General features: G+C 54.4%; 1 protein-coding gene across 1 annotated transcript in view; it reads left to right on the top strand.

Moving 5' to 3' along the window:
• The window catches only part of NUGGC (nuclear GTPase, germinal center associated), a 53,015-nt gene that overhangs the window by 1,529 nt on the left and 32,187 nt on the right, over window positions 1–19,299 (top strand). Inside the window, exons 2-8 of the mRNA XM_087960096.1 lie at window positions 6,981–7,127; window positions 8,364–8,548; window positions 8,784–8,893; window positions 11,614–11,691; window positions 13,501–15,138; window positions 15,248–17,542; window positions 17,645–18,446. Coding sequence (XP_087816222.1) covers window positions 7,033–7,127; window positions 8,364–8,548; window positions 8,784–8,893; window positions 11,614–11,691; window positions 13,501–15,138; window positions 15,248–17,542; window positions 17,645–18,446 — 5,203 coding nt within the window. The 5' untranslated portion in view covers window positions 6,981–7,032. The remainder of the gene's footprint in view (window positions 1–6,980; window positions 7,128–8,363; window positions 8,549–8,783; window positions 8,894–11,613; window positions 11,692–13,500; window positions 15,139–15,247; window positions 17,543–17,644; window positions 18,447–19,299) is intronic.

The raw sequence follows: 19,299 nt of genomic DNA, 5'->3' as shown, positions 1-19,299 counted from the left end.
CCGGTTAGAGAGCAGTTGGGACACTCGGGGCCCTGAGGCTCCGGGCGGTTGATGAGCATGCCGGAGGGGGCTCAGCTTCAGACAGGACCCACTGCAGAACACCAGAGGCCATCTAGTCCAAGCCCCTGCTCAACAGGAGAGCCTGTATCTCAGGTGGGAAACCTTGGCAGCTTTAAGTCTTCCAAACTTCACTTCCCGGAATTTCTCAGCCAGGAGACAAAGTCTTAACAGTTCCCAAGCTTGGACCCTCCTGCCCTCTCCAATTGGACCCTCCTGCCCTCTCCCATTGGAGACCAAGGGCTGCCCAGTCTCTTCTTCTTCAAAACCTCCAGTGTTGGAGCACCCACAACTTCCGGGGTCCCACTGATTAACTGTCTTCACTGATTCCTTCTCGAAGTTCCAGTTTGATAAATTCCAGTGCCAAACTACTTCCGGAAATTATGCTTTGGATTAAAAAACACAGCAGGATTCCTTCTTTGTTCTTAAGGAAGATACGGAACAATATTAAATCTTATGCTCCGTAGCTGCTGCTGAAGCAAAAGCTTTGGACACCTGTGACCTCAGAGACTCCAGGTGGTTTTTGAGAACTATTTTTAAATTTGAGAACTATTTTTAAAGATTTACATCTCAAAATTTAGCCTCAGGGAACATTAAGAGTAGATGAATTGGAAAGACCGGTTTTATTGCCACAAGACCAGATTTATCATGTACAGAATCTGAATTAATAAGAGCTTTCCAACTTTTTTTTAAAAAAGGGGGAGTCTCATTGAGATTTATTAGTAAATTCTACATAGAATCGAAAGATATTTCACTTCCACCGTGTTTGCAAAAGGTAGTAGATTATCACCCTCTACTTCATACGAAGTTCTAAAGTGTTCTGCATGAAAATGGGTTGTTGGGCCTGGAGCAGGTCAGGCAACCAACCTGCATCTGCCCCAATTGACCAAGAATCCCTAGTGCAGGATCTGTTTTTTGTCCTGGGTTAGTTAAGATCAGGCAATGGAGTCAATTGCCATCCTGTCTTGAACAGATTACTCTGCCTGTGGAAATAGCCAGAGCAGGGGGTTGGACTAGAAGACCTCCAAGGTGCCCTCCAACCACGTCATTCTGTTCTACTCTCTAGTTGCCTTTTGAAGCCCTGCAGGGAGGCTCCTTGGACCGGCCTACCCCAGGCAGCTGATCCAGGTGGGTCCCCTCCGGATGTCTCCACCCAGCTCCCAGAGGAGCGCGTGAGCATCGGCTGGGCTGCCAGGAGCCGAGTCAGATTCTGCCCCAGTGGTTGCCTTGGTTCTGTCATGGCATTCTGCACGTTGGCCCTCTGGGCATCTGCTTGCCATTGGTGTCGCAACTGCACTGCAGCCAGGTGCTCAGCAGATAGCCGGGAGTGCGGGGTTCCGCGAGGTTCGGAGGCTGTTCCTGAAGTTCTTCTCTTTGAAAGAGAGATTTGCAGGGCTGATGGCAGCCGTCCCAGGTGCACCAGGTAGGAAACAGGACCAGAGAAGACGGTTCTATTGGAGGAGGAGGAGGAGGTTGTCCATTTGGACCCTTGGTGGCTTCATGGGCCAGGTCTCTCCGGATCTTCCGATGGTGGTGTAACCTCCCTGGAAGGCCGTGTTAACAGGTGTCCGAAAGGCTGGCAAGACAGACCCCCCACCCCAGCCTCCTTTGCAGCCTGAGAAGCTGGGGAGGGTCCCTTGCGAGCCTCTTTCTCCGCCCATTGGGCAGCTGCAGACTACATGTAGTCCTCTGCTTATGATACGGAGCCCTGTTGCTAAGCGAGGCTGTTGTTAAGCGAGCTCTGCTCCATTTTACCACATTTCTCGCCAGTTCAGTGAACCACTTCGGTTGTGCAGTTGGGACCTGAATCTGGCTTCCCCATTAAGTTTGCTTGTCAGAAGGTCATGAAAGGGGGTCATGTGACCCCGAGATATGGCAACGGTCGTAAATAGGAGTCAGTTGCCACGCCTTCCAATTTTGATCACATGACCATGGGATGTCGCAAGTGTGGAAAATAGTCATGTCACTTTTTCTAATGCCGTAACTTTGAATGGTCCCTAAACGAACCAGTGTGAGCCGAGGACTACCTGTATGCCCTCCCTTACCTGACCTTTTCCTTGGCAGCATCCCTTCGCCCCGTCTCCCAAGATCAGCCCCACATACGGCTACAGAAAGCTCTGGGATTTCCAAAGCCCCCCTCGTACGCTTCGATGGGGAGACCTCCATTCAGGCCAGTCTGTAGCCCATGAGTCCCACTGTCATGCCCCTGGGAGTCTGAATCTGAGGAGGAAGATGAACAGCTGACAGGGACCGGGAGCCAAGGCGGCTCCCTTGGCTGTGGAGGAAACTGGGGAAGGGCAAAGTCTGGCTGGGCAGAGCTAGAACAAGGGAGAAGGAGTTCAGAGGAAGACCCAGGCCCACCCCCTCTTCATCCCAGGGCATGGAGGGAGGAACGGAGAAGAGACCAATGTGGGTTGCATGGCTTATGGGGGAGGATTCCCTTCATTAGCCACACCTGGGAATGAGAGTTTAACAGAGATGCATGCTGAGTGTGCCAGCTGTTGGGAGCAAATGTGAGTTTATCTTGTGTTGACTTTAGTTATCTGCGTTCCTGGCATCTTCCCAACTGTGTTGAGTTATTGCCATGCTTTCACGTCTGGAATTCTTGTTCCTGCCTTGCCGGACTACTTGCCTCATTTTGCCTTGATTGGACTTATAGTTACAGTTTTTGTTGACCATGTTTTGGACTTGATTCTCTGCAGCCAAAGGCTGTTCCTGGGAGAGTTTTTCTCCAGCCCAGAAGGTAACCGGGACATTGGTGGCAAAGTTGGAGCTAATAGAGGGACTCCTACTGATTATCTGACTGTGTGGCCTTTGTGCCACACCCCTTTGGGTCATCACACCAGAGGTGGTATTCAACCGGTTTGCACCGGCTCAGGCGAACTGGTAGCAGTGATTTGGCGTGGGTCGCCATGGCGACCCCTGGCTGGCCACGTCCCCAACCCGGTTGCCTGGTCGCTCACTTGCCCTGGTCGCTCTCCTAGCCTTCCCTACCATGTGGTGGCTGGGCACAGCTCGGGCGGATGTTCCACAGCTGCTGCAGATGTGCACTGTGTGCGCAGCCACTACATATGCAGTGCACATACGCAGCAGCCCTGGGACATCCGCCCACCTGCCTGGAGCACGCTTCTCCCGGCGGACGTGCCTCGCCCGGCCTGGCCCGGCACAGCCAGCATGTAGGTGGCCATATGTCCAGCCGTCCCTTTTGTAGCGCCAGAAGTCTCTCCCAACCGGCCGACTACTCTCTTCCTCCTCAGCCATATAGAACAAACAGGCAGAGAAGGAAGGGAGCAGATGTCCGTCTGGTTGCGCTGAAAAAGGGGCGGCTGGGACCGAAAATGTCATTTCCAGCCACCTCTTTCGGAGTGCTGCACCAGCAGGCTCAGTGGGGTGGACCTGCGTGGCCGGTGGCTAGGATGCAGCAGGGGCGGGTTAGAGAAGCGCAGCAAAGCCTCTTGAAGAAGCCTATAGCCACTTCCTATTTTTCCGTGTGGAAGGAAGGAAGGTAAGGTTTCAGGCAGTCCAGAAAGCTGCCTAGCCCAGAGCTGCTGAGGGGGGGGGGGCAAGGCTGCAGCACATGACTCGCTTGAATTTCCCAGCCCCAAAAGCGGGAGGGGAGGAAGTCTTCGTCAGGCAATGCGGGACAGGAGACTGGCTGGGATGAACCCTTGTAATGAGCGATCCTGTGGGTTTCAGATGGGTCTCCTTTCCTAGAGGGAAAGAGAGAGGTAGAGAGAGGAAGAGAGAGACAGAGAGAGAGGGGAGGAAGAGAGGGGAGAGAAAAGGGAGAGAGAAAGAAAGAAGAAACAAAAGAAAAAAGAGAAAGGAAGAAAATGGATAGACAAAGAAAAATGGGACAGGAGGAAGGAGAGAAAGAAAGAAAGGGAGGGAGGGAGGAGAAAATGAAAGATATACGGATGAGTGGGTGGATAGATACATGGAAGGAGAGAGGGAGAGAGAAAACAAAGGAGAGGAAGGAAGGGGACAAACCCTGGCTTCAGAAGATTCTTTGAAACAGCACAGCAATCTAGGGCTGGAAGGGATCTCGGAGGTCATCTAGTCAAACTTGGCAAATTTAACTCGTGGACTTCAACTCCCAGAATTCCTGAGCTAACATGACTGGAGGAGGAGGAGGAGGAATTCTGGGAGTTGAAGTCCACAAGTCTTAAAGCTGTCACGTTTGAAGAGCCCTGGTCTAGTCCAACCCCCTGCTCAGGCAGGAAAACTCTGAGGATGCCAAACTCTGAATAGAGGTCCTGGGAAATATGTCAGAGTAACAGAAGGACACTTAGAAGGGACCTTGGGGGCAACTCTATACCATTTCAGAGAAATGGCTGTCCAGTCTTTTGATAAAACCTTCCAGTGTTGGAGCACCCAGAACTTCTGGTGGCAAGCAGTTCCACCGGTTGGTTGTTCTCACTGTCAGGACGTTTCTCCTTACTTTTAGGTTGCTTCTCTCTCTGTTCGGTTTCCATCCTTCTGGTGCTTTGGAAAATACATTGCCCCCCCCTCCCCCTCTTTCTGGCAGCTCCCTAAAAGCCTGTTGCCAAAGCATGTGAGCCATTTCCTCCTTTCAGTGGCCCATGAAAGTCCATCTGTAGTAAGCAGACGATAAAGTCAAAAAAGGTGAACAACATTTTTACACAACTATAGATAAGTTGAGGCTGGGGGTGAGAAGGAATGGCTGGGAGGGGAGGGGCCAGGCGAGGCACCCCTTGACGTGAGTGACATTGAGCTGGTCACGCCCACCCAGTCACATGACCACCAAGCCATGCCCGCCCAGTCATGTGACCCTAAGCCACGCCCACAGAACCGGTAGTAAAAACATTTGAATCCCACCACTGCATCACACCCACGCTGGCTTCTTTTTGCTCTCCTTTGACTTCCTCAGTTATCCAAAATACAGTAGATCAGCGATCGTATTTCTTTATCGGCCTTTTCCAAATACCTGGCATCTCTTTTTCCAAACGGGGCCCTAAGCGCTTGGATTGTATGTGACTATTGTCTTCTTTCTTTGGTATTGATACGTTAGACTGACCTCTTCTAGTCAGTTGGCCATTGGGTCAGTTCTCCTCCTGTAGGAATCGTTGCCTGTTCTTTGTCCATGACTTTGCCTTATTCTGGTAGATACTCCATAATTCCTGCAGCCTCCTGACTGGTAAAAGGCCTTTGGGTCAGTCCCTCTCTCAGCCCAACCCACCTCACAGGGTTGTTGTTTAGGGTAAATAGGAGGAAGGATTTTTATGTACGTTCGCTGACTGGAGTTACACATAAGGTAATAAACAAACTCGGGATACAAATCAAAGAACCCCTGGAATAGTGACCTGACTTCATCTCTTGGTATTGGAGGTCCTTGTACGTAGAGATCAATGAAGTCCAGGTATATTTTCTTCCTTAATCTTTCCAAATTTGACATTCCAGTCTCCAGTTCAGCAGCAGCAAATCTTACATCCATTAATTTCAAGGAGGACTTGACCATAAAATGAATCCTTCTGCATCAGTGATTAGAACATAAACTTAGCTAATGATATTCATGGTTTGTTGACCCAAGAGCTGCCCTTTCCTGCCTCCTTCTGGACTAGGGAAGCCAGACAGGTCCTCCATTGCGTCTTGGGTAGTAAGAATGACCGTAGCGCTTCTAGCTGAGAGAGCCCAATTCCAGCCCATTTCCGTTTGCTGATGCCTCTCTACGTCTTCTGGCTTCTTAGTAGCTGAGGTTGGAGCTAGTCAGAGGAAAGAGGAGACAAGGCATTTGTAAAGGATGTGTTCAGAAGTACAAAGAAGGACCCGTTGGAGCGTGTATCCCTTGAGTAATTGCCATGCTGGAAGAGGAAGTGGCTGTCCTACTTCTCGTCCATCTGCTGCTGGCGTTAAAATAACAGGAAATCTTACTGGGACACGTAAGCCATAAGAAGGGAGGGGGGGCTTCTTTTGGTCTGTCTCTTCTTCCCTGGGCTGAATTGAACCCAAGAGTTATTGTTCGTTCGTTTAAATCCCCAACCCCCATTCCACGACCGGGAAGGTACCGGGCCGTGGTCTCTTGGGAACTGGACCAGGCAAGTGGTGGGCGAGCGTGCAAAACCATCCGCCCTCCTCACCCCACTGCAGCTGCCACTATCAGTCCACAGAGCCGGGAAGGTTGGGGACGGCTGATTGAAATAATCCTCTTGAATGGGGGGGAGCATCTTTCGCCCAATGGTTAATGGGGGTTTGGGTATTTGAAGGACAATCTCCGACGTCTGAGCAAATAAGCAGCTAAGGTAGAAGTCTCCAGAGTTGGCCACTTTAAGACATTTGGACTTCCAGAATTCTCCAGCCAGCTACGTTGAAGTCCACAAGTCTTAAAGTGGCCAAGTTTTTTTTTTTTTTGGGGGGGGGGGCTGAGTTAAGGGATCCTATTGTTTCCATCTTGGCAGAGCAAACAGGCTTTGTGGATGAATCAAATGGCGGCTTCTTTCACTGCATGCTGCCGAAGAGACCAAACCTGGCTTGGCGTATACCTGCAGGCTGCCTTAGCCCCACCAGGGAGGAACTGCTGCAGGCCCCCACAGTCTGGGGAGTTGGGAGGGCTGGGGGGGGGCAGGAGGCACGGCACAGCCTCCCCGGGAAAGTCAAGCTGTCCCCGGATCTGATGGGGCCGTCTCCCATCTGAGGGGGGGCCTCGGTAGAGTCAGGCCAACCCGGGCCTTCACACCCTGCCTCCCCAGGAAAGCGGTGGGGAGGGGGAGGCGTTGAGCCCTGCGAGAACCCAGCTGGGGCCCGAGGGAGGAGGAGGCGGGCAGGACGGGGCTCTGGGCTGGGCGGCTTCCTTCGCTCCAGGGCAGCCTCTACAGGCACCCGAGCGAGGAGCTTCGTCCCGCACCGCAGGCAGGAATCCGCCCTCCGGGGGTCTAAGAAGGTGCTTTTTTGTTCTCCGTTGACAGGGTGAAGCTGCCTGGCTGGAGTGGAAGGAAGGGGGCCTCCCCTGAGACTGAGATGGCGCTCGCCCGTCCGCCGGGGGGCCAGCGGCTGAGTCACCTGCGCAGCATAGGCTCCTGGGCTCCGGTCCCCGGCGTCAGTCCGGTTATCCAGTAAGTGACGTCTCCACCTGAGGGAGGACGGGCCTCGTGGTCAGGGGCCCCTTCAGAGAGCGGGGACGCCACTGAGTGGCCCAAGGCCCCCCCCGGCCCTCCTGGGCATGCAGGGTGGGGCTTCCACACTTCCTTGTCCCGTCCCCCCCCACAGGCAGCCCTGCTTAGGGTGCAGGCAGGGCTTGGCATACAACCCTTCCTCTAGGGATCGTTCAAAGTCACAAGGGCACTGAACAAAGTTTTCACACTTACGACCGTTGCAGCATCCCCACAGCCAGGGGATCAAAAACTCAGCCGCTTGGCAACTGACTCGTATTTATGACCGTGGCAGAGTCCCAGGGGGGCCACGTGATCCTCTTTGTGATCATCTGATGAGCAAAGTCAGCGGGGGAAGCCAAACTCGGCTTAACGACCATGCTACTAACTTAACTGCAGTGATTCACTTAACAGCTTGTGGCAGGAAAGGTCGTAAAATGGGGCAGACTCACTCAGCCAATGTTTCACTGAGCAAGATACATTTTGGGCTGAATTGTGGTCCAAGGCTGAGGACTGCCTGGGCCTAAAGGTCAGGTGGTTGGTTTAATTTTCCCCACCTCCTCCTCCTCCTCCCCTACTTAAAGTCGCATTTCTGCCCGTCAGTCTTTCCGATTGAATCCACGTGTGTCCATCATGATTGTTCCCTTCTTCAGTTCTCAGGAAAACGGTGGCCCAGAAGAGAAGCCTCCTTCATCCCAGTGCCCGCCCCCCTCTCTCTCTCCATCCCTTTCTGATGTCCTCGTGCCCGGCTGCTTCTGCCTTTGGCTGGCCTTTTGCTCCGCTGGCAGCCGCCTTGGCTCAGGAGCTCCGGGGCGAGGACTCTGCCAGCCCTGGGAGAAAAAGGAGGGAGAATCGCCTTGCCGTCCTCCGCTGGCCGGCCAGAGGAATTCCTTTCCGGCTCCTTATTTTCTCTCAGCTGTTTCTCCCAGAATGGGTTTTTCAAATGACAACTCAGCTAGATGTTTGGTCTCCCCTTTTTCTGTCTGCTTTTTAACATCCTGGTGGGGAATTGGGCTATTCCTGAACTATCCGAGCATCTGACCTCAACGAGGCTGCATTCTAAATCAGGTTCTCCAAACTTGGCAACTTTTTAAGAGTTGTGGACTTTCGGGGAGTTGAAGTTCACAAGTCTTAAAAAGTTGCCAAGAACTGAACCATGCAGTAAACTGACCAACACTTTACTTATTTATTTCTCCCCAGCTTTTCCAAGGCCGTCACCCTCTTCGGCCGTAACACCCGGGTAGCGGACTACCACCTCAACTTGCCTGCCACAGACCTCAATTACATCTCCCGTATCCACGCGCGGATAATCCGGACAGACGGCGAATACATTCTGGTGGATTCCAGCCTGACGGGCGTGTATGTCAACGACATCCGCATCCAAGGTAGGTGTGTGTGGGCAGCGGCTTCAAAGAGGCGTGGGGAGGGACAACGGCTGGGAGGGCTGCCCTGGTTGACTGTCAGCCGCTAATAGTTCTTTTTATCAATGGTGGTTGTGATACCAAATCCAGCACAGTCGTGCCAGATTGTGAGTCTGTGTTGCAAGAGGAGCTTCGTGACAAAACCCCTGAACTTTAAATATATTCTGAAAACTCTTTTAATCGATCGTTTTGTGTGCAGGCGAAGTAAATTTGCGCGAAGGAGATACAGTCACTTTTGGCCATCCTGATGGGAAAAACGTCCTCCTGGGAAGCCACACACGGCAGCCAAATTCTCCCTTTTATTTCCTGGTAAGACTTTTCCCTGCACAATAAGTACACAAATTGGTCAGAAAACGATTCATGGTGATGATTAACCATCTTATTTGCAAACAGCTTCTAAGGCTAAATGAGGAATGGAGAGGCGCAGAGCCTAAACTACAGCCCGACCTTGCCGTTTTTCTGATGAACCGACAGGTCTGGGTGGCCTTTTGTGTTCCTTCCTGCCAGGTCAGGATGCTACCAGCTGCGCAGGCCGTCCTTGACCTGTGACAGGAATTGGGATTTCCGTCACCAAGCGAAGCAGTCGGAAAGCGCAATGTGACATGGCTGCACCCCACATGCCGTCATCCCCCAAATCCTGCTGGTCGTTAGGCAAGGACCCCACGCCAATCCAAGTCAGTCTAGATGTTGAGATGAGTGCAGAGAAGGGCCCGGAGGATGATGAGGCGCGTGGAGGCTGAAACAAGGGAAGAACGGCTGCAGGAACCGGGCACGTCCAGCTCAGTGGGAAGAAGGACTAAGGGTGGCACGATCACAGTCTTCCAGCGTTTGAGGGGCTGCCCAGAGAAGCTTCCCAACAGGGAGGACAGTTGACCAGTGGAACAGCTTGCCACCAGAAGTCGTGGGTGCTTCATCACTGGAGGTTTTCAAGAAGAGCCTGGACACCTGTTTGAATGACATATGGCATAAGATCTCCTGCTTGGGCAGGGGGCTGGACTAGAGGACCTCCAAGGTCCCTTCCAGCTCTGTCATCCTGTTATTCCTCGCTTGGTCTCCCGGGGCCGAGCCTTGGTAAGGCGAGGGACTGCCTGCTCTGTCTCCTCTTGAACTCTCTCCCCACCCCGCCAGTTACCTCCCCCCATCTCTGCCCTTTGGGCACAGGGGCAGCCCTCGGCGGTGGCAGCCGGGCTGGGGCTGGAGGAGAGGCCCAGGGTCTTCAGCGGTCTCAGCCGGCCTCCGCTGAATCCACATTTCGGATCAATTCCAATTTCATCTGGCGTAACTTTTTCTTCTGCACAGTGTTTGCCCACCCTCCATCTATCTATATTGTTAAATATTCTTAAAATTAATTCAGGATTCAGATTAACAGAATTGGAAGGGACCTTGTAGGTCATCTAGTCCAACCCCCCGCCCAAGCAGGAGGCCCTACACCAGGGGTGTCAAATTCAATTTCATTGAGGGCTGCGTCATGGCTGTGGTTGACCTGGTGGGTGAGGACCTGGTGGGTGTGGCCGACTGGGGGTGTGTGGTCAGCTTGACCGCACTCACTGGGTGTGGTTGACGGGCATGGACAGCTTGAGACCACTCCCCAAACTGCTGGCCTCTTCGCACTGAGTAGACTGGTCCAAAGCCACACTGGCCCAATATTTCTCGGTCCAAATCTTCATAAAAGCCTCTCGTTAAAATATTTTGTTCCATTTTGAATTGATATTTCAACTTTTTTCTCCTTTAATTTTTGATTCCTGATTCCTTCTGGTGTCAAACATTCAAAGTCCCTTTTTATTGCATTATCTTTCCAGCAAACCAGAACAATCAAATGTTCCCCACAGGAAGAATTTTTATATTTAATAACAAATTCTCATTTCAAAATCCATCTGGCCGTTTAGCCTATTTTTAACTTTCCAAAATCATCCCTTTGAACCTCTTTTTCCTGTTTATTCCAATAGAATAAATACTATTTCTCCAAACCTTTATGCTCATTTGATAAACATCTGTCGCAAAGGTGAAAAACTCCCCCACGGAGCTGCTGTGTGGAGCGCACGTGATTTATCTCATGGTCTCCGTGCTCCAGAGAGATTTTGCCAGTCTGGATTCTGCATCCGGCCCTGTTCTCCGTGCGGATGCCGCCCTCTTCAAAAAGAGACATCCAGCTGGCTATGAATCTTCCCTAGGGGTATCATTCTTGCCTCCCGATTGGGGACAGCGGTGGACTAGGCTGTGTCCGAAGGAGGGAGGATGACTTTGCAGGGAGTTCCGGTGGCTGAGCCCCAAGCCCAGACCAGCGGAGACTCCTGGATAAGGGAGGCCAAGAGATGGGCCACTTGTGCTCTGGAAAGCGGCTTCTCATGAGGAGACCGCAGGATTTGCAGCCAAGTCATGACTTTGGGTGACTGGGAACCATGGAAAAGTCATCAAACTCACAGCCATAGGGGATGCTTTAAGGACACGGAGTTGGCTTAAAGCTGCACTTTCTTAAACCACGCCTAGATCATCGTTATTTCAAAGCTAAAAGAAGCCTTCGGAACCGCAGGACAAAAAAACCCCATGAGTCTTCATTCCAGATTTTTATCTTTATGACACGTTTGATTAGGGAAAAGACAACAAGAACGTTTATCAGTGACTGAAAACCTTTTATGGACCTTTTGCTGAAAATGGGGGGGAAAAAACGAATTGATCATCATAAGGGGTATTATAGGGAAAGAAAGGAATCATGGAAACAACCTTGACCCAAGAGAGGAAGTTCAATCTGTTTGTACCCCAGAAAGGAATCTCTGTAGCCGTTCAGGGTCAAACCATGGAGCTGCTGGCTGGCGCTTCTCTGGCCTGGGAGGATTTCTTGCAGACGCCTCAGGAGCCAAACTGGCTGGTTGGTAATTGCTGTAAAGAAGATTGGAAGCTGCTGCTTGTGCTTCTTCCTCTTCTCCTCTTCATTCGCCACTTTTTTTTATTCTTTTCTTTTTCAAAACTCGTATCATTTAACTCTTGAGGGGAAAAAACATTAGTAACCCTTTTTCTTTTTTTTCTTTCAGTTTGAGCATTGCGATTGCTCTCCTGGCCGGATGCAGAGCGCTTATGCAGACGGGAGAAATTTCCCCCAACTGTTGAAAGTGAGAAAGACAAATGTGTGTTTTCCGTTAACGGCTGAATTCCTGAATCAAACGAAACCCATTATTTCCCTTTAACACGTTGAACAAACGACAACAATCTCCTGCTAGACACAACAAATAAAGTTGTGTTGACAGGAAAGAGCCAGTTTGGTCTAGTAGTTGAGATGCCAGGCTGGAAAACAGGAGACAGTGAGTTCTAGCCCTGCCTAAGATCTTCAGGAGTCAGTGGTCATAAATCTGATATAGGTGGTCCTCATTTAGTGACCACAATTGAGACCAGCAGATCTGTTGTTAGGCAAAGTGGTCGCTAGATGGGAAATGGTGTGCCTGGGTCATGCTCCCCCTTGTCCTACTCCAGTGCCCTTTGGAACGCTTGCTCAGGAACTGGGATAATTAACCAGAAGGGAGCTAATGTTTGCATTTACAATTAACGGAGAGGAAGGGATTCTAAGCAGGCCTACAATGGGGGGCGACGGCGCCTGCAGCCCCAGGCGTGCAAAGCCTGGTGGATTCCCCATTGTGTGCGCACGCCTACTTGTTCTCTTGTAATCCTTTCCTCTGCAGTCTCTCTGCTCTGCAGAAAAAAACTGGGCAGGCACAGGAGAGATTGTCTGCTGCAAACGCCACAAAGATGATTAGGGAACTGGAGGCTAAAATACGTGAAGAACAGTTGCAGGAATTGGGCATGTCTAGTGAACAGAAGGACTAGGGGTGACATGATATCAGTCTCCAATATCTCGGGGGGTTGCCTCAAAGAAGAGGGGGTCCCCCTGTTCCCCAAAGCACCAGAAGGCAGGAGAAGAAGCAACGGATGGAAACTCCTCAAGGAACTAAGGAGGAATTTTCTGACCCTGAGAACAATTAACCAGTGGAACAACTCACCTCCAGAAGTTTTGAATGCTCTGCAATGCTGGAAGTTTTCAAGAAGAGATTTGACAACCGTTTGTCCGGAATGGTGTCGGCTCTCCTGCTACTTGAGCAGAGGTTGGACTAGAACAGGGGTCCCCAACCCCAAGGGCTGCAGCCCACTACTGTTCAGAACTGGGCTGCAGAAGCCGCCGGGGAGCGTGTGTGCAGCTGAGCACACGCAGCCCCATTTGTGGGAGCGGTGGCCGTGTGTGCCCTGCCACTTGCGCAAATGGAGCTGTGCACTCGCCTGCTGCTTGCGCCAAACCATCCCCTCCCCCCCGCCCCGAAAGGTTGGAGACCCCCGGACTAGCAGAGTCTCCAAGGGGTCTCCAAGGTCCCCTTCCAACTCTGTTATTCTTTCGCAAATTCCTTCCCCCTTGACAGTAGAATTAGGATAGAATCATAGTCTAGGCGTGGACCTCCATCTCCAACACTTCTCGAATGTTGATGGGCATTAATGTTGTCTGTTAAGTGTGGGAAGTGGAGTTCCACCCGTGTAGGACAGGGGTCTCCCGCCCTGGCAACCTTAAGCCCGGAGGACTTCATCTCCCAGAATTCCCCAGCCAGCATGCTGAGTTGGAGGCCATTCATCTTGATTCAGGGGTCTCCAACCTTGGAGCTGGAGTTCTGGGAGTTGAAGTCCTCCAGGCTTAAAGGGGCCAAGGTTGGAGCCCCCGGTGTAGGAGGCCGGGCGGGTGGGATCCTTTCCGAAGTAGCCACCTGGTGGGGCTGAGCCTGAGAGCTGCGGTTGCAGCCCGTGCAAAAGGTGCTAATTTGGCAGGCGAAGGAGAGCGTGACAAATTTGGGGACTCCTAGGTAGGAGGCCTCCCTTTGCCCTGAAGATCCGGAAGAGGTGGAGGGCGTTCGTTGCTGATCTCTCTGTTTTCTTTTTTCCTGCAGGGTCCCGACTTGGTTTCTGCAGGAGTTTCACCTCCAGGCAACCCGAACTTGGCACTTGCGGGCAACGTTTCTCCTCCTCAGATGGCACTAGCAGGGGTGCTGCCAGGCCGGGCCCCTCTGGCAAGCTCTGTCACACAGCATGGCCCCCAGGATGCTCTGGCCCCACCACCAAACCCAGCGCTTTCCGCCTCTTCCCCACTTACGGCTGAGAAGGCATCCGAGAAAAGCAGCTTTCCTTCCTCACCTCGTCCTCCATTAAGTGCTCCGTGCAGACGGGCCTCCCAGGTTCTCCGTTCCGCTTCACCAGATTACACACTTCCCGACGAGAACTCTTTTGCGGCCACTGGGTCTCCTCCGGAAAGTCCAGAATCCGGCGACTCCGTTTCTCGCAGCAGCAGCAGCAGTGAGAGTACCGTGGAGTGTGACACGCCTCCTCCACAAGGGTTGCCTCCACACGAGGCTGCCGGAAGTGATCCCGAGGGAGGCTGCGTGCCTCCGCTCCTTCCCGGCCCCACCTGTTCAGAGGCATCTGAAGCGGCTGATCGCGATGGCTCCCCAAAAGCAGCAGAGGCCTCTGGGCCCTGGGAGGAAACGCTGCAGCTCACGCCCGCCTTTCCCACGGAGACGGAAAGCGAGTCTGGTTGTGCTCGGTCTGTTTCTGGCCCAGAGTCTCCAGCTCTTAGCGAAGCGGGTGAGGAACAGGCCCAGGTGGATCTTTGCCCAAGCATGGAAGACACCGCTTGTCTGGGGGAATCGTTTGCTTCAGAGCCAGAGAGCCCAGTGGAAGAAATGGAAGTGGCTGAACTGGCCGGGAGCCGTGCTCAGGTAAGGAGGGACTCCGTGGAGGAGCGCGAAGAGAACCTGATGGAGAAGCACCCAGCGGAGGCCTCTTTCTCCTCCGCAGAAGCAGAAGTGGCAGAGGGAGCGGAAAGCGGGGCAGTCGGTCCCTCTGCGGAAAGCCAGGTTTCTGAGCTGGGGCACATTCAGCAACATGACTCCGCCAAGAGAACGGCTGAGATCCATTTTCCTCCTGGGGAAGAGCCGACGAACGATTCTTCCACCCAAATCTTGAGCCAGGAGACGTTGGACTCTGAGAGGAGAAACCCACTTTTGCCTTCAGGGCATTCATCGCGTGGTGGTGTGGACCTCACAGTGGCTTCTCCACAAAAGGCTGCAGCCAGTGAAGCGGTGGAAATGGAACCTCCCACAGGTGAGGGCTTAGAAGGCCTGGATGGCCATCTTGGTGGTAGAGAACTTGAGCCAGCGATGAGTTCTGCGATTCCAGCAGACGCTGAAGGCGTTTGCGAGAAGGCCAGCATGGTGGACCTTTGTGCAGAAGTGGGAAGGCGGACTGATGGAGGGAAGCCTGGAGAGATGGAAGTAGCAGCAGCAGAGTCTTTCAAGGCCCTGGATACAAGCCAGGAGCCGGGCGCTGAGGGCGCTGACTCAAAGGCCTGGGAGGCCAGGGAGATGCTGCTGCAGAAACAGCCGGAGACCCTGGTCCTTGGCGAGCAATCCAAGGGCAGATTCTGCCAAGGAGAAAAGCCCAAGGACTGGAGGGGAGCTTCTGACACAGCAGACAGAAACCTCCATTCCAAAGACCAGCCGGAGCCTCCTGAAGGAGCAGATTTGCTGCAAGCAAGGCCCTTTTTGGGGAAACAAGGTTCTCGCAGGGGCCTTGGAAACTTCAGCTCCCGAACCTCCCGAGAATTTGGGCGAAGTGATTTCTGAGCAAGGCCTCTTCCAGAGCAACAGGATCCTCTTTGAAGATCAAGGGGGGGAAGGGCCTGTGATGGAGGGAAAATGGGAACCTGAGACCCCCAGAAGTGCCGAGTCCAGCAACAACTCGAGTGAGGTGGCGGCTGATTCCCGGCTACAGGATGGAGATGAGGCGAGTGAAAGCCACGATTCTTCCCTGGGAGTGACTGGTGTTGCCGTGGTTGGGCTGCCTGGAGGGGGACCACCCAGTTACAAAAGTGGCAGTGAGGGACAACTTCAGGGTGACTCCAAGGATCCACCCAGGGAGGAAGAATCGGAGTGGAGGAGAAGCACAATCAGCCCCTCAGCAGCAGCAGCAGCCGCCAACGAAGATGCAGCCAAGCAGCACCGAGAGGCTGAGGGTGGCCTGGAGAAAGACCCCACGTGCCTTGTAGGGCAGGAGGAAGCGGAGGGCTCTTCTGCTGCTGCGGATGCCTCCCTCGCGAGAAGCCCCAGCCCAGAGCAGTCCTTTTGGGGCTCGGCAGGTAGACAAGGGGATTCCTCTAGAGGGGGCCTTGAAGAGGGGAGAATTCCCCACTTAGGGGACTGTTCACTTGCGGGCACACAACTACCTTCTTTGAACAGCCAACATGAAGCAGGAGAGAGATCGGTGTCTGAGAGTAGCCACCTTTTGAGTTGTCAGTATGTCACCAAGGATGAACGGTTTACAGGTCTGAATGAAGAAGGCGGAGTGAAGACCACCATGGGAGAGGAGGAGGAGGAGGAGGAGGTGGAGGGAGAGGCAAGTCCTGTGGCAAACGCTCCTTCGGCTGTCACCAAGAGGGATTTGGATCCAAGTCCTAGGCAGGTGGGGTCGTTGAATGGGCCTGGTAGTGCATTCTCCAGTGGTTCTTCCTGTGTGGTTGATCTCCAAGAACCGAATCCTAATACTGTTGAGCCTGAGAGACTGGAAACCTGTTTGGAAGGGGCATCCCAAGGAGCCGATGTTGGGGGAAGGTTGCTTCGTCTGGAAGACCCTCTGATCCGAGACAGAGCTTCGGAGGAACCAGAAGCCCCTGTTGAACGGATCAGCCTGCCTGTTCCAGGAGAACCTGGGCCAGATGTCCTCCTTCCTGAGGAGAGGGGTGGTTCTGCCCAGATGGCCAAGGCAGGAGGCAGCCCTCCTGGGCTCCCCCTTCCAAGCGTTGGCCTTCTACAGCCTGGGGATGTTGCTGTCAACCTCCCAGTGGAGCCAATGGACAACTCTGATGGGGCCCTGCAGTTGCCTGATGGGGATGATGGGCTCCGTGGTCAGGTTGCTGAAGCGGAAAAAGGAGAGCCGGGCCAGTTGGGTCCTTCCAAGACGGATGATCTTCATGGAGGAAGGGACGCCTCCCGGTTGGACCCAGCTGAACAGGCAGCTAATGCGACCGAGAGCAGGGAAGCCTTTAGGGAACCGACTGAGGAATCAGCCACCCGAAGACCAGCTGACCTGGCCGTGCCAGAGACCAGGGCTGGGCCACCGAAGGGCACGGAGATGACCCTGGAGATGAGCCCGGAGGGCCAACCCTCCTCCCGTTGTGACCAAGGCAGTCCTGGAAGGGGGGCTGCGTCTTCCACCGCAGGGACAGAGGCCGAAGAGCCCCCCCATTCAGGAAAGAGCCGGAAAAGAGCATCCGAAGCACCGGTGGAAGCAGGTGGGGAGGAGATGGAGCCGGATCCTGTCAACCTGGCCGGTCAGCCTGAAAAGCCCCCTTTGGACTCCGCTTCAGAACCAGCAGAAGACGGCAGGGTTGCCTGGAAGGGCTTCCCAGAAGATGCCAGTCTGGACTTGGTCCAAGGGAGCGGGCCTGTGGCTGGCAGGCTTCCTGGGCAGCCAGGCACGGTAACTGTGGCTTCACCTCTTGGAGACGCCGTTAAAGGGCCTCCGGCAAGAGAGGCGTCCAGCAGTCCCCAGTCAGGGAAAGGTGGATACGCTCAGAAGGCCAGGATGGTGCCTGAGGACGCCAACAGGCTGCCGGCCCCAGAAAGTGCCTGCCGGCTGGGCAAGGACCCAGAGGCCTCTGCCGGGCACAGAGGAGGCTTCGGGTGCTCGGAGCCCTGCGAAGAAGAGAAACCAAACCGCTCTCCTCCTAGGAAAAGACCTCAAAACGGGGACTTGGATTTGGAAGGCGCTGCCTGTCACCCAAAGAAGCTCTTCCGGGAGGATTTGGCTTCTGTTCGGGGCCCTGGGAGTGACCCAGCGGCATCTCCTGTGGCGCCTCCTCCTCCTCCTCATCTGAGGGAGAGCGTCGAGCAATTTGGCAAAACAATAGAGAATTTCCTGGATCAGTGCAGGAACCGAGTCCCTCTGTGCTCCGACCCCACGGAAAGAAACCGGAGAAGCTCTTGCTCAGATAGTGAGAAATTACTTTAAAAGCAACGTTGACTCCGATGCACCTGAAAGGGGGAAGCCGAAGAAGCTCCGTCTTCAGAAACTGCAGCCGCAAAGGGGATCGGCTGCCAGTCGGAAGGGGGGGGCGCAGGAGGCCCCAGGGGAAGCCGGGGCGGTGATGGGCCTGGCTCACCCAAAGGGGAGGAAGCGGAGGGTGCCCGCATCTCTGAAGATGCACCTGTGTCCCCTGGAGGCCGGTCAGCCGCCTCCGGCTCCTCCACCAAGGAAGAGAGCAAAGGCTCAGGGGCCCCCGGGCAGGGAGGCTTCTACTACTTCGAGGAGGAGCCCTTCCCCATGGAGGTGGGCTCAGCGCTGGGGGACTCGGGTTGCAGCTCTCCTGCCGAGTCGCTAAATGCAGCACTGGTGGAGGGGCCTTGGGAAGAGGAGTGGGACACCCCTTCCTCCTTGGACATCACCGCCAGTTCCCAAAGCTACGAACCTTCTCCCAGTCCACACTGGAGCAATTCGGACCAAGCGCTGGACAGCTGCTCTGAAGGCTCTAGCTGCCTCTTGGAAACCGACTGGTACTATGCCTCCGATGAACGCCCGGGGATATTTCTGGACGTGGCCGTGCCGTGGCCGGAAGACAGCCCGGCTGCCGCAAGGGACCCCCGGCCGGAGTCTGCCCGCCCCCTCTGTCCGCTTGAGCAGGAGGCTCCCGGCCATCGGCTGCAGCATGGAGAACTGGACGGAGGAGGTGGGCCTGGTGGCTCTGCCTGCCGAGAGGACCCTGGGAGCCCCCCGGAGAAGGCAGCTGAGGCCAATCGGAGGGGGATGCCGGCCCAAGGCAGCCCTGGAGGCTCTCCTGACCCAGGTAACGTCCCCACTGCCCAGCCCTCCTCCCTTGGCCCTGGGGCCTGGGAAGGCCACCTCTACCGTCCCCTCTGGTTCATTTACCCCTGAACCCGATTCCTGTCGTCTCCCACCTCACCAAGGGCAACTCCGGCAGCTGCTGCACCAGAACAGGTGAAGGCCAGAAGGCCGTTGGAAAGCTTACAACCATAATTGAGCACAAAACCTCTGTTGCTAAGTGAGCCAGTGCTTAAGTGGGTTTGGCCCCATCTGACGACCTTCCTTGCCACCGCTGTTAAGTGAATCACTGCAGTTGTTGAGTTAGTAGCCCGGTCGTTAAGTGAATCCGGCTTCCCCATCCACTTGGCTTGTCCGAAAGTCCCAACTGGCGACCATGTGAGCCCTGGACGCTGCAGCCGCCCTGAGTAGGAGGAGGGACTTGCCAAGGGCCCAGGGTGGGTGGTGGGACCAGGAGGAGGGTCCCGAGATGAGCGTGAGGGAGAAAAGCGCCACCACCAGTCCCTTTTCCCACTGCTATTGTCCCTTCAAACGGTCACTAAGTGAGCTGCTGTAAGTCGAGGACTGCCCTCCTGAGCAGGGAGGGGGCAGGGACAGGCAGCCCAGCAGCCGCCTTGGCCTCTCTCCGGTTCCCGGGGGCCGTGGGGCTGCTTCCGGAGGGAGGGGGAGCCGCCCAACGGCCTTTCTGGGCAGGGCGGGGCGCTGGCCGGGCGAAGCAGCAGCTGCAGTCGGGAAGCCCCTTCCTCAGGGTGGGCTCACAGAAGGGAGGAGCAGGGGTGGTTAGGAAGACCCTTTAGTGGCCCTTTCTTGACAGGTAATCCTGGAGAGACGACCGGTCACTGAACGGCTATTCAGTT

Source organism: Notechis scutatus, chromosome 3 (genome assembly GCF_049901735.1).
Source record: "Notechis scutatus isolate UNSWTSFEM ecotype Mainland chromosome 3, rNotScu1.2, whole genome shotgun sequence".
Lineage (NCBI taxonomy): Eukaryota > Metazoa > Chordata > Lepidosauria > Squamata > Elapidae > Notechis > Notechis scutatus.
This window is presented reverse-complemented; position numbering and strand designations above follow the sequence as displayed.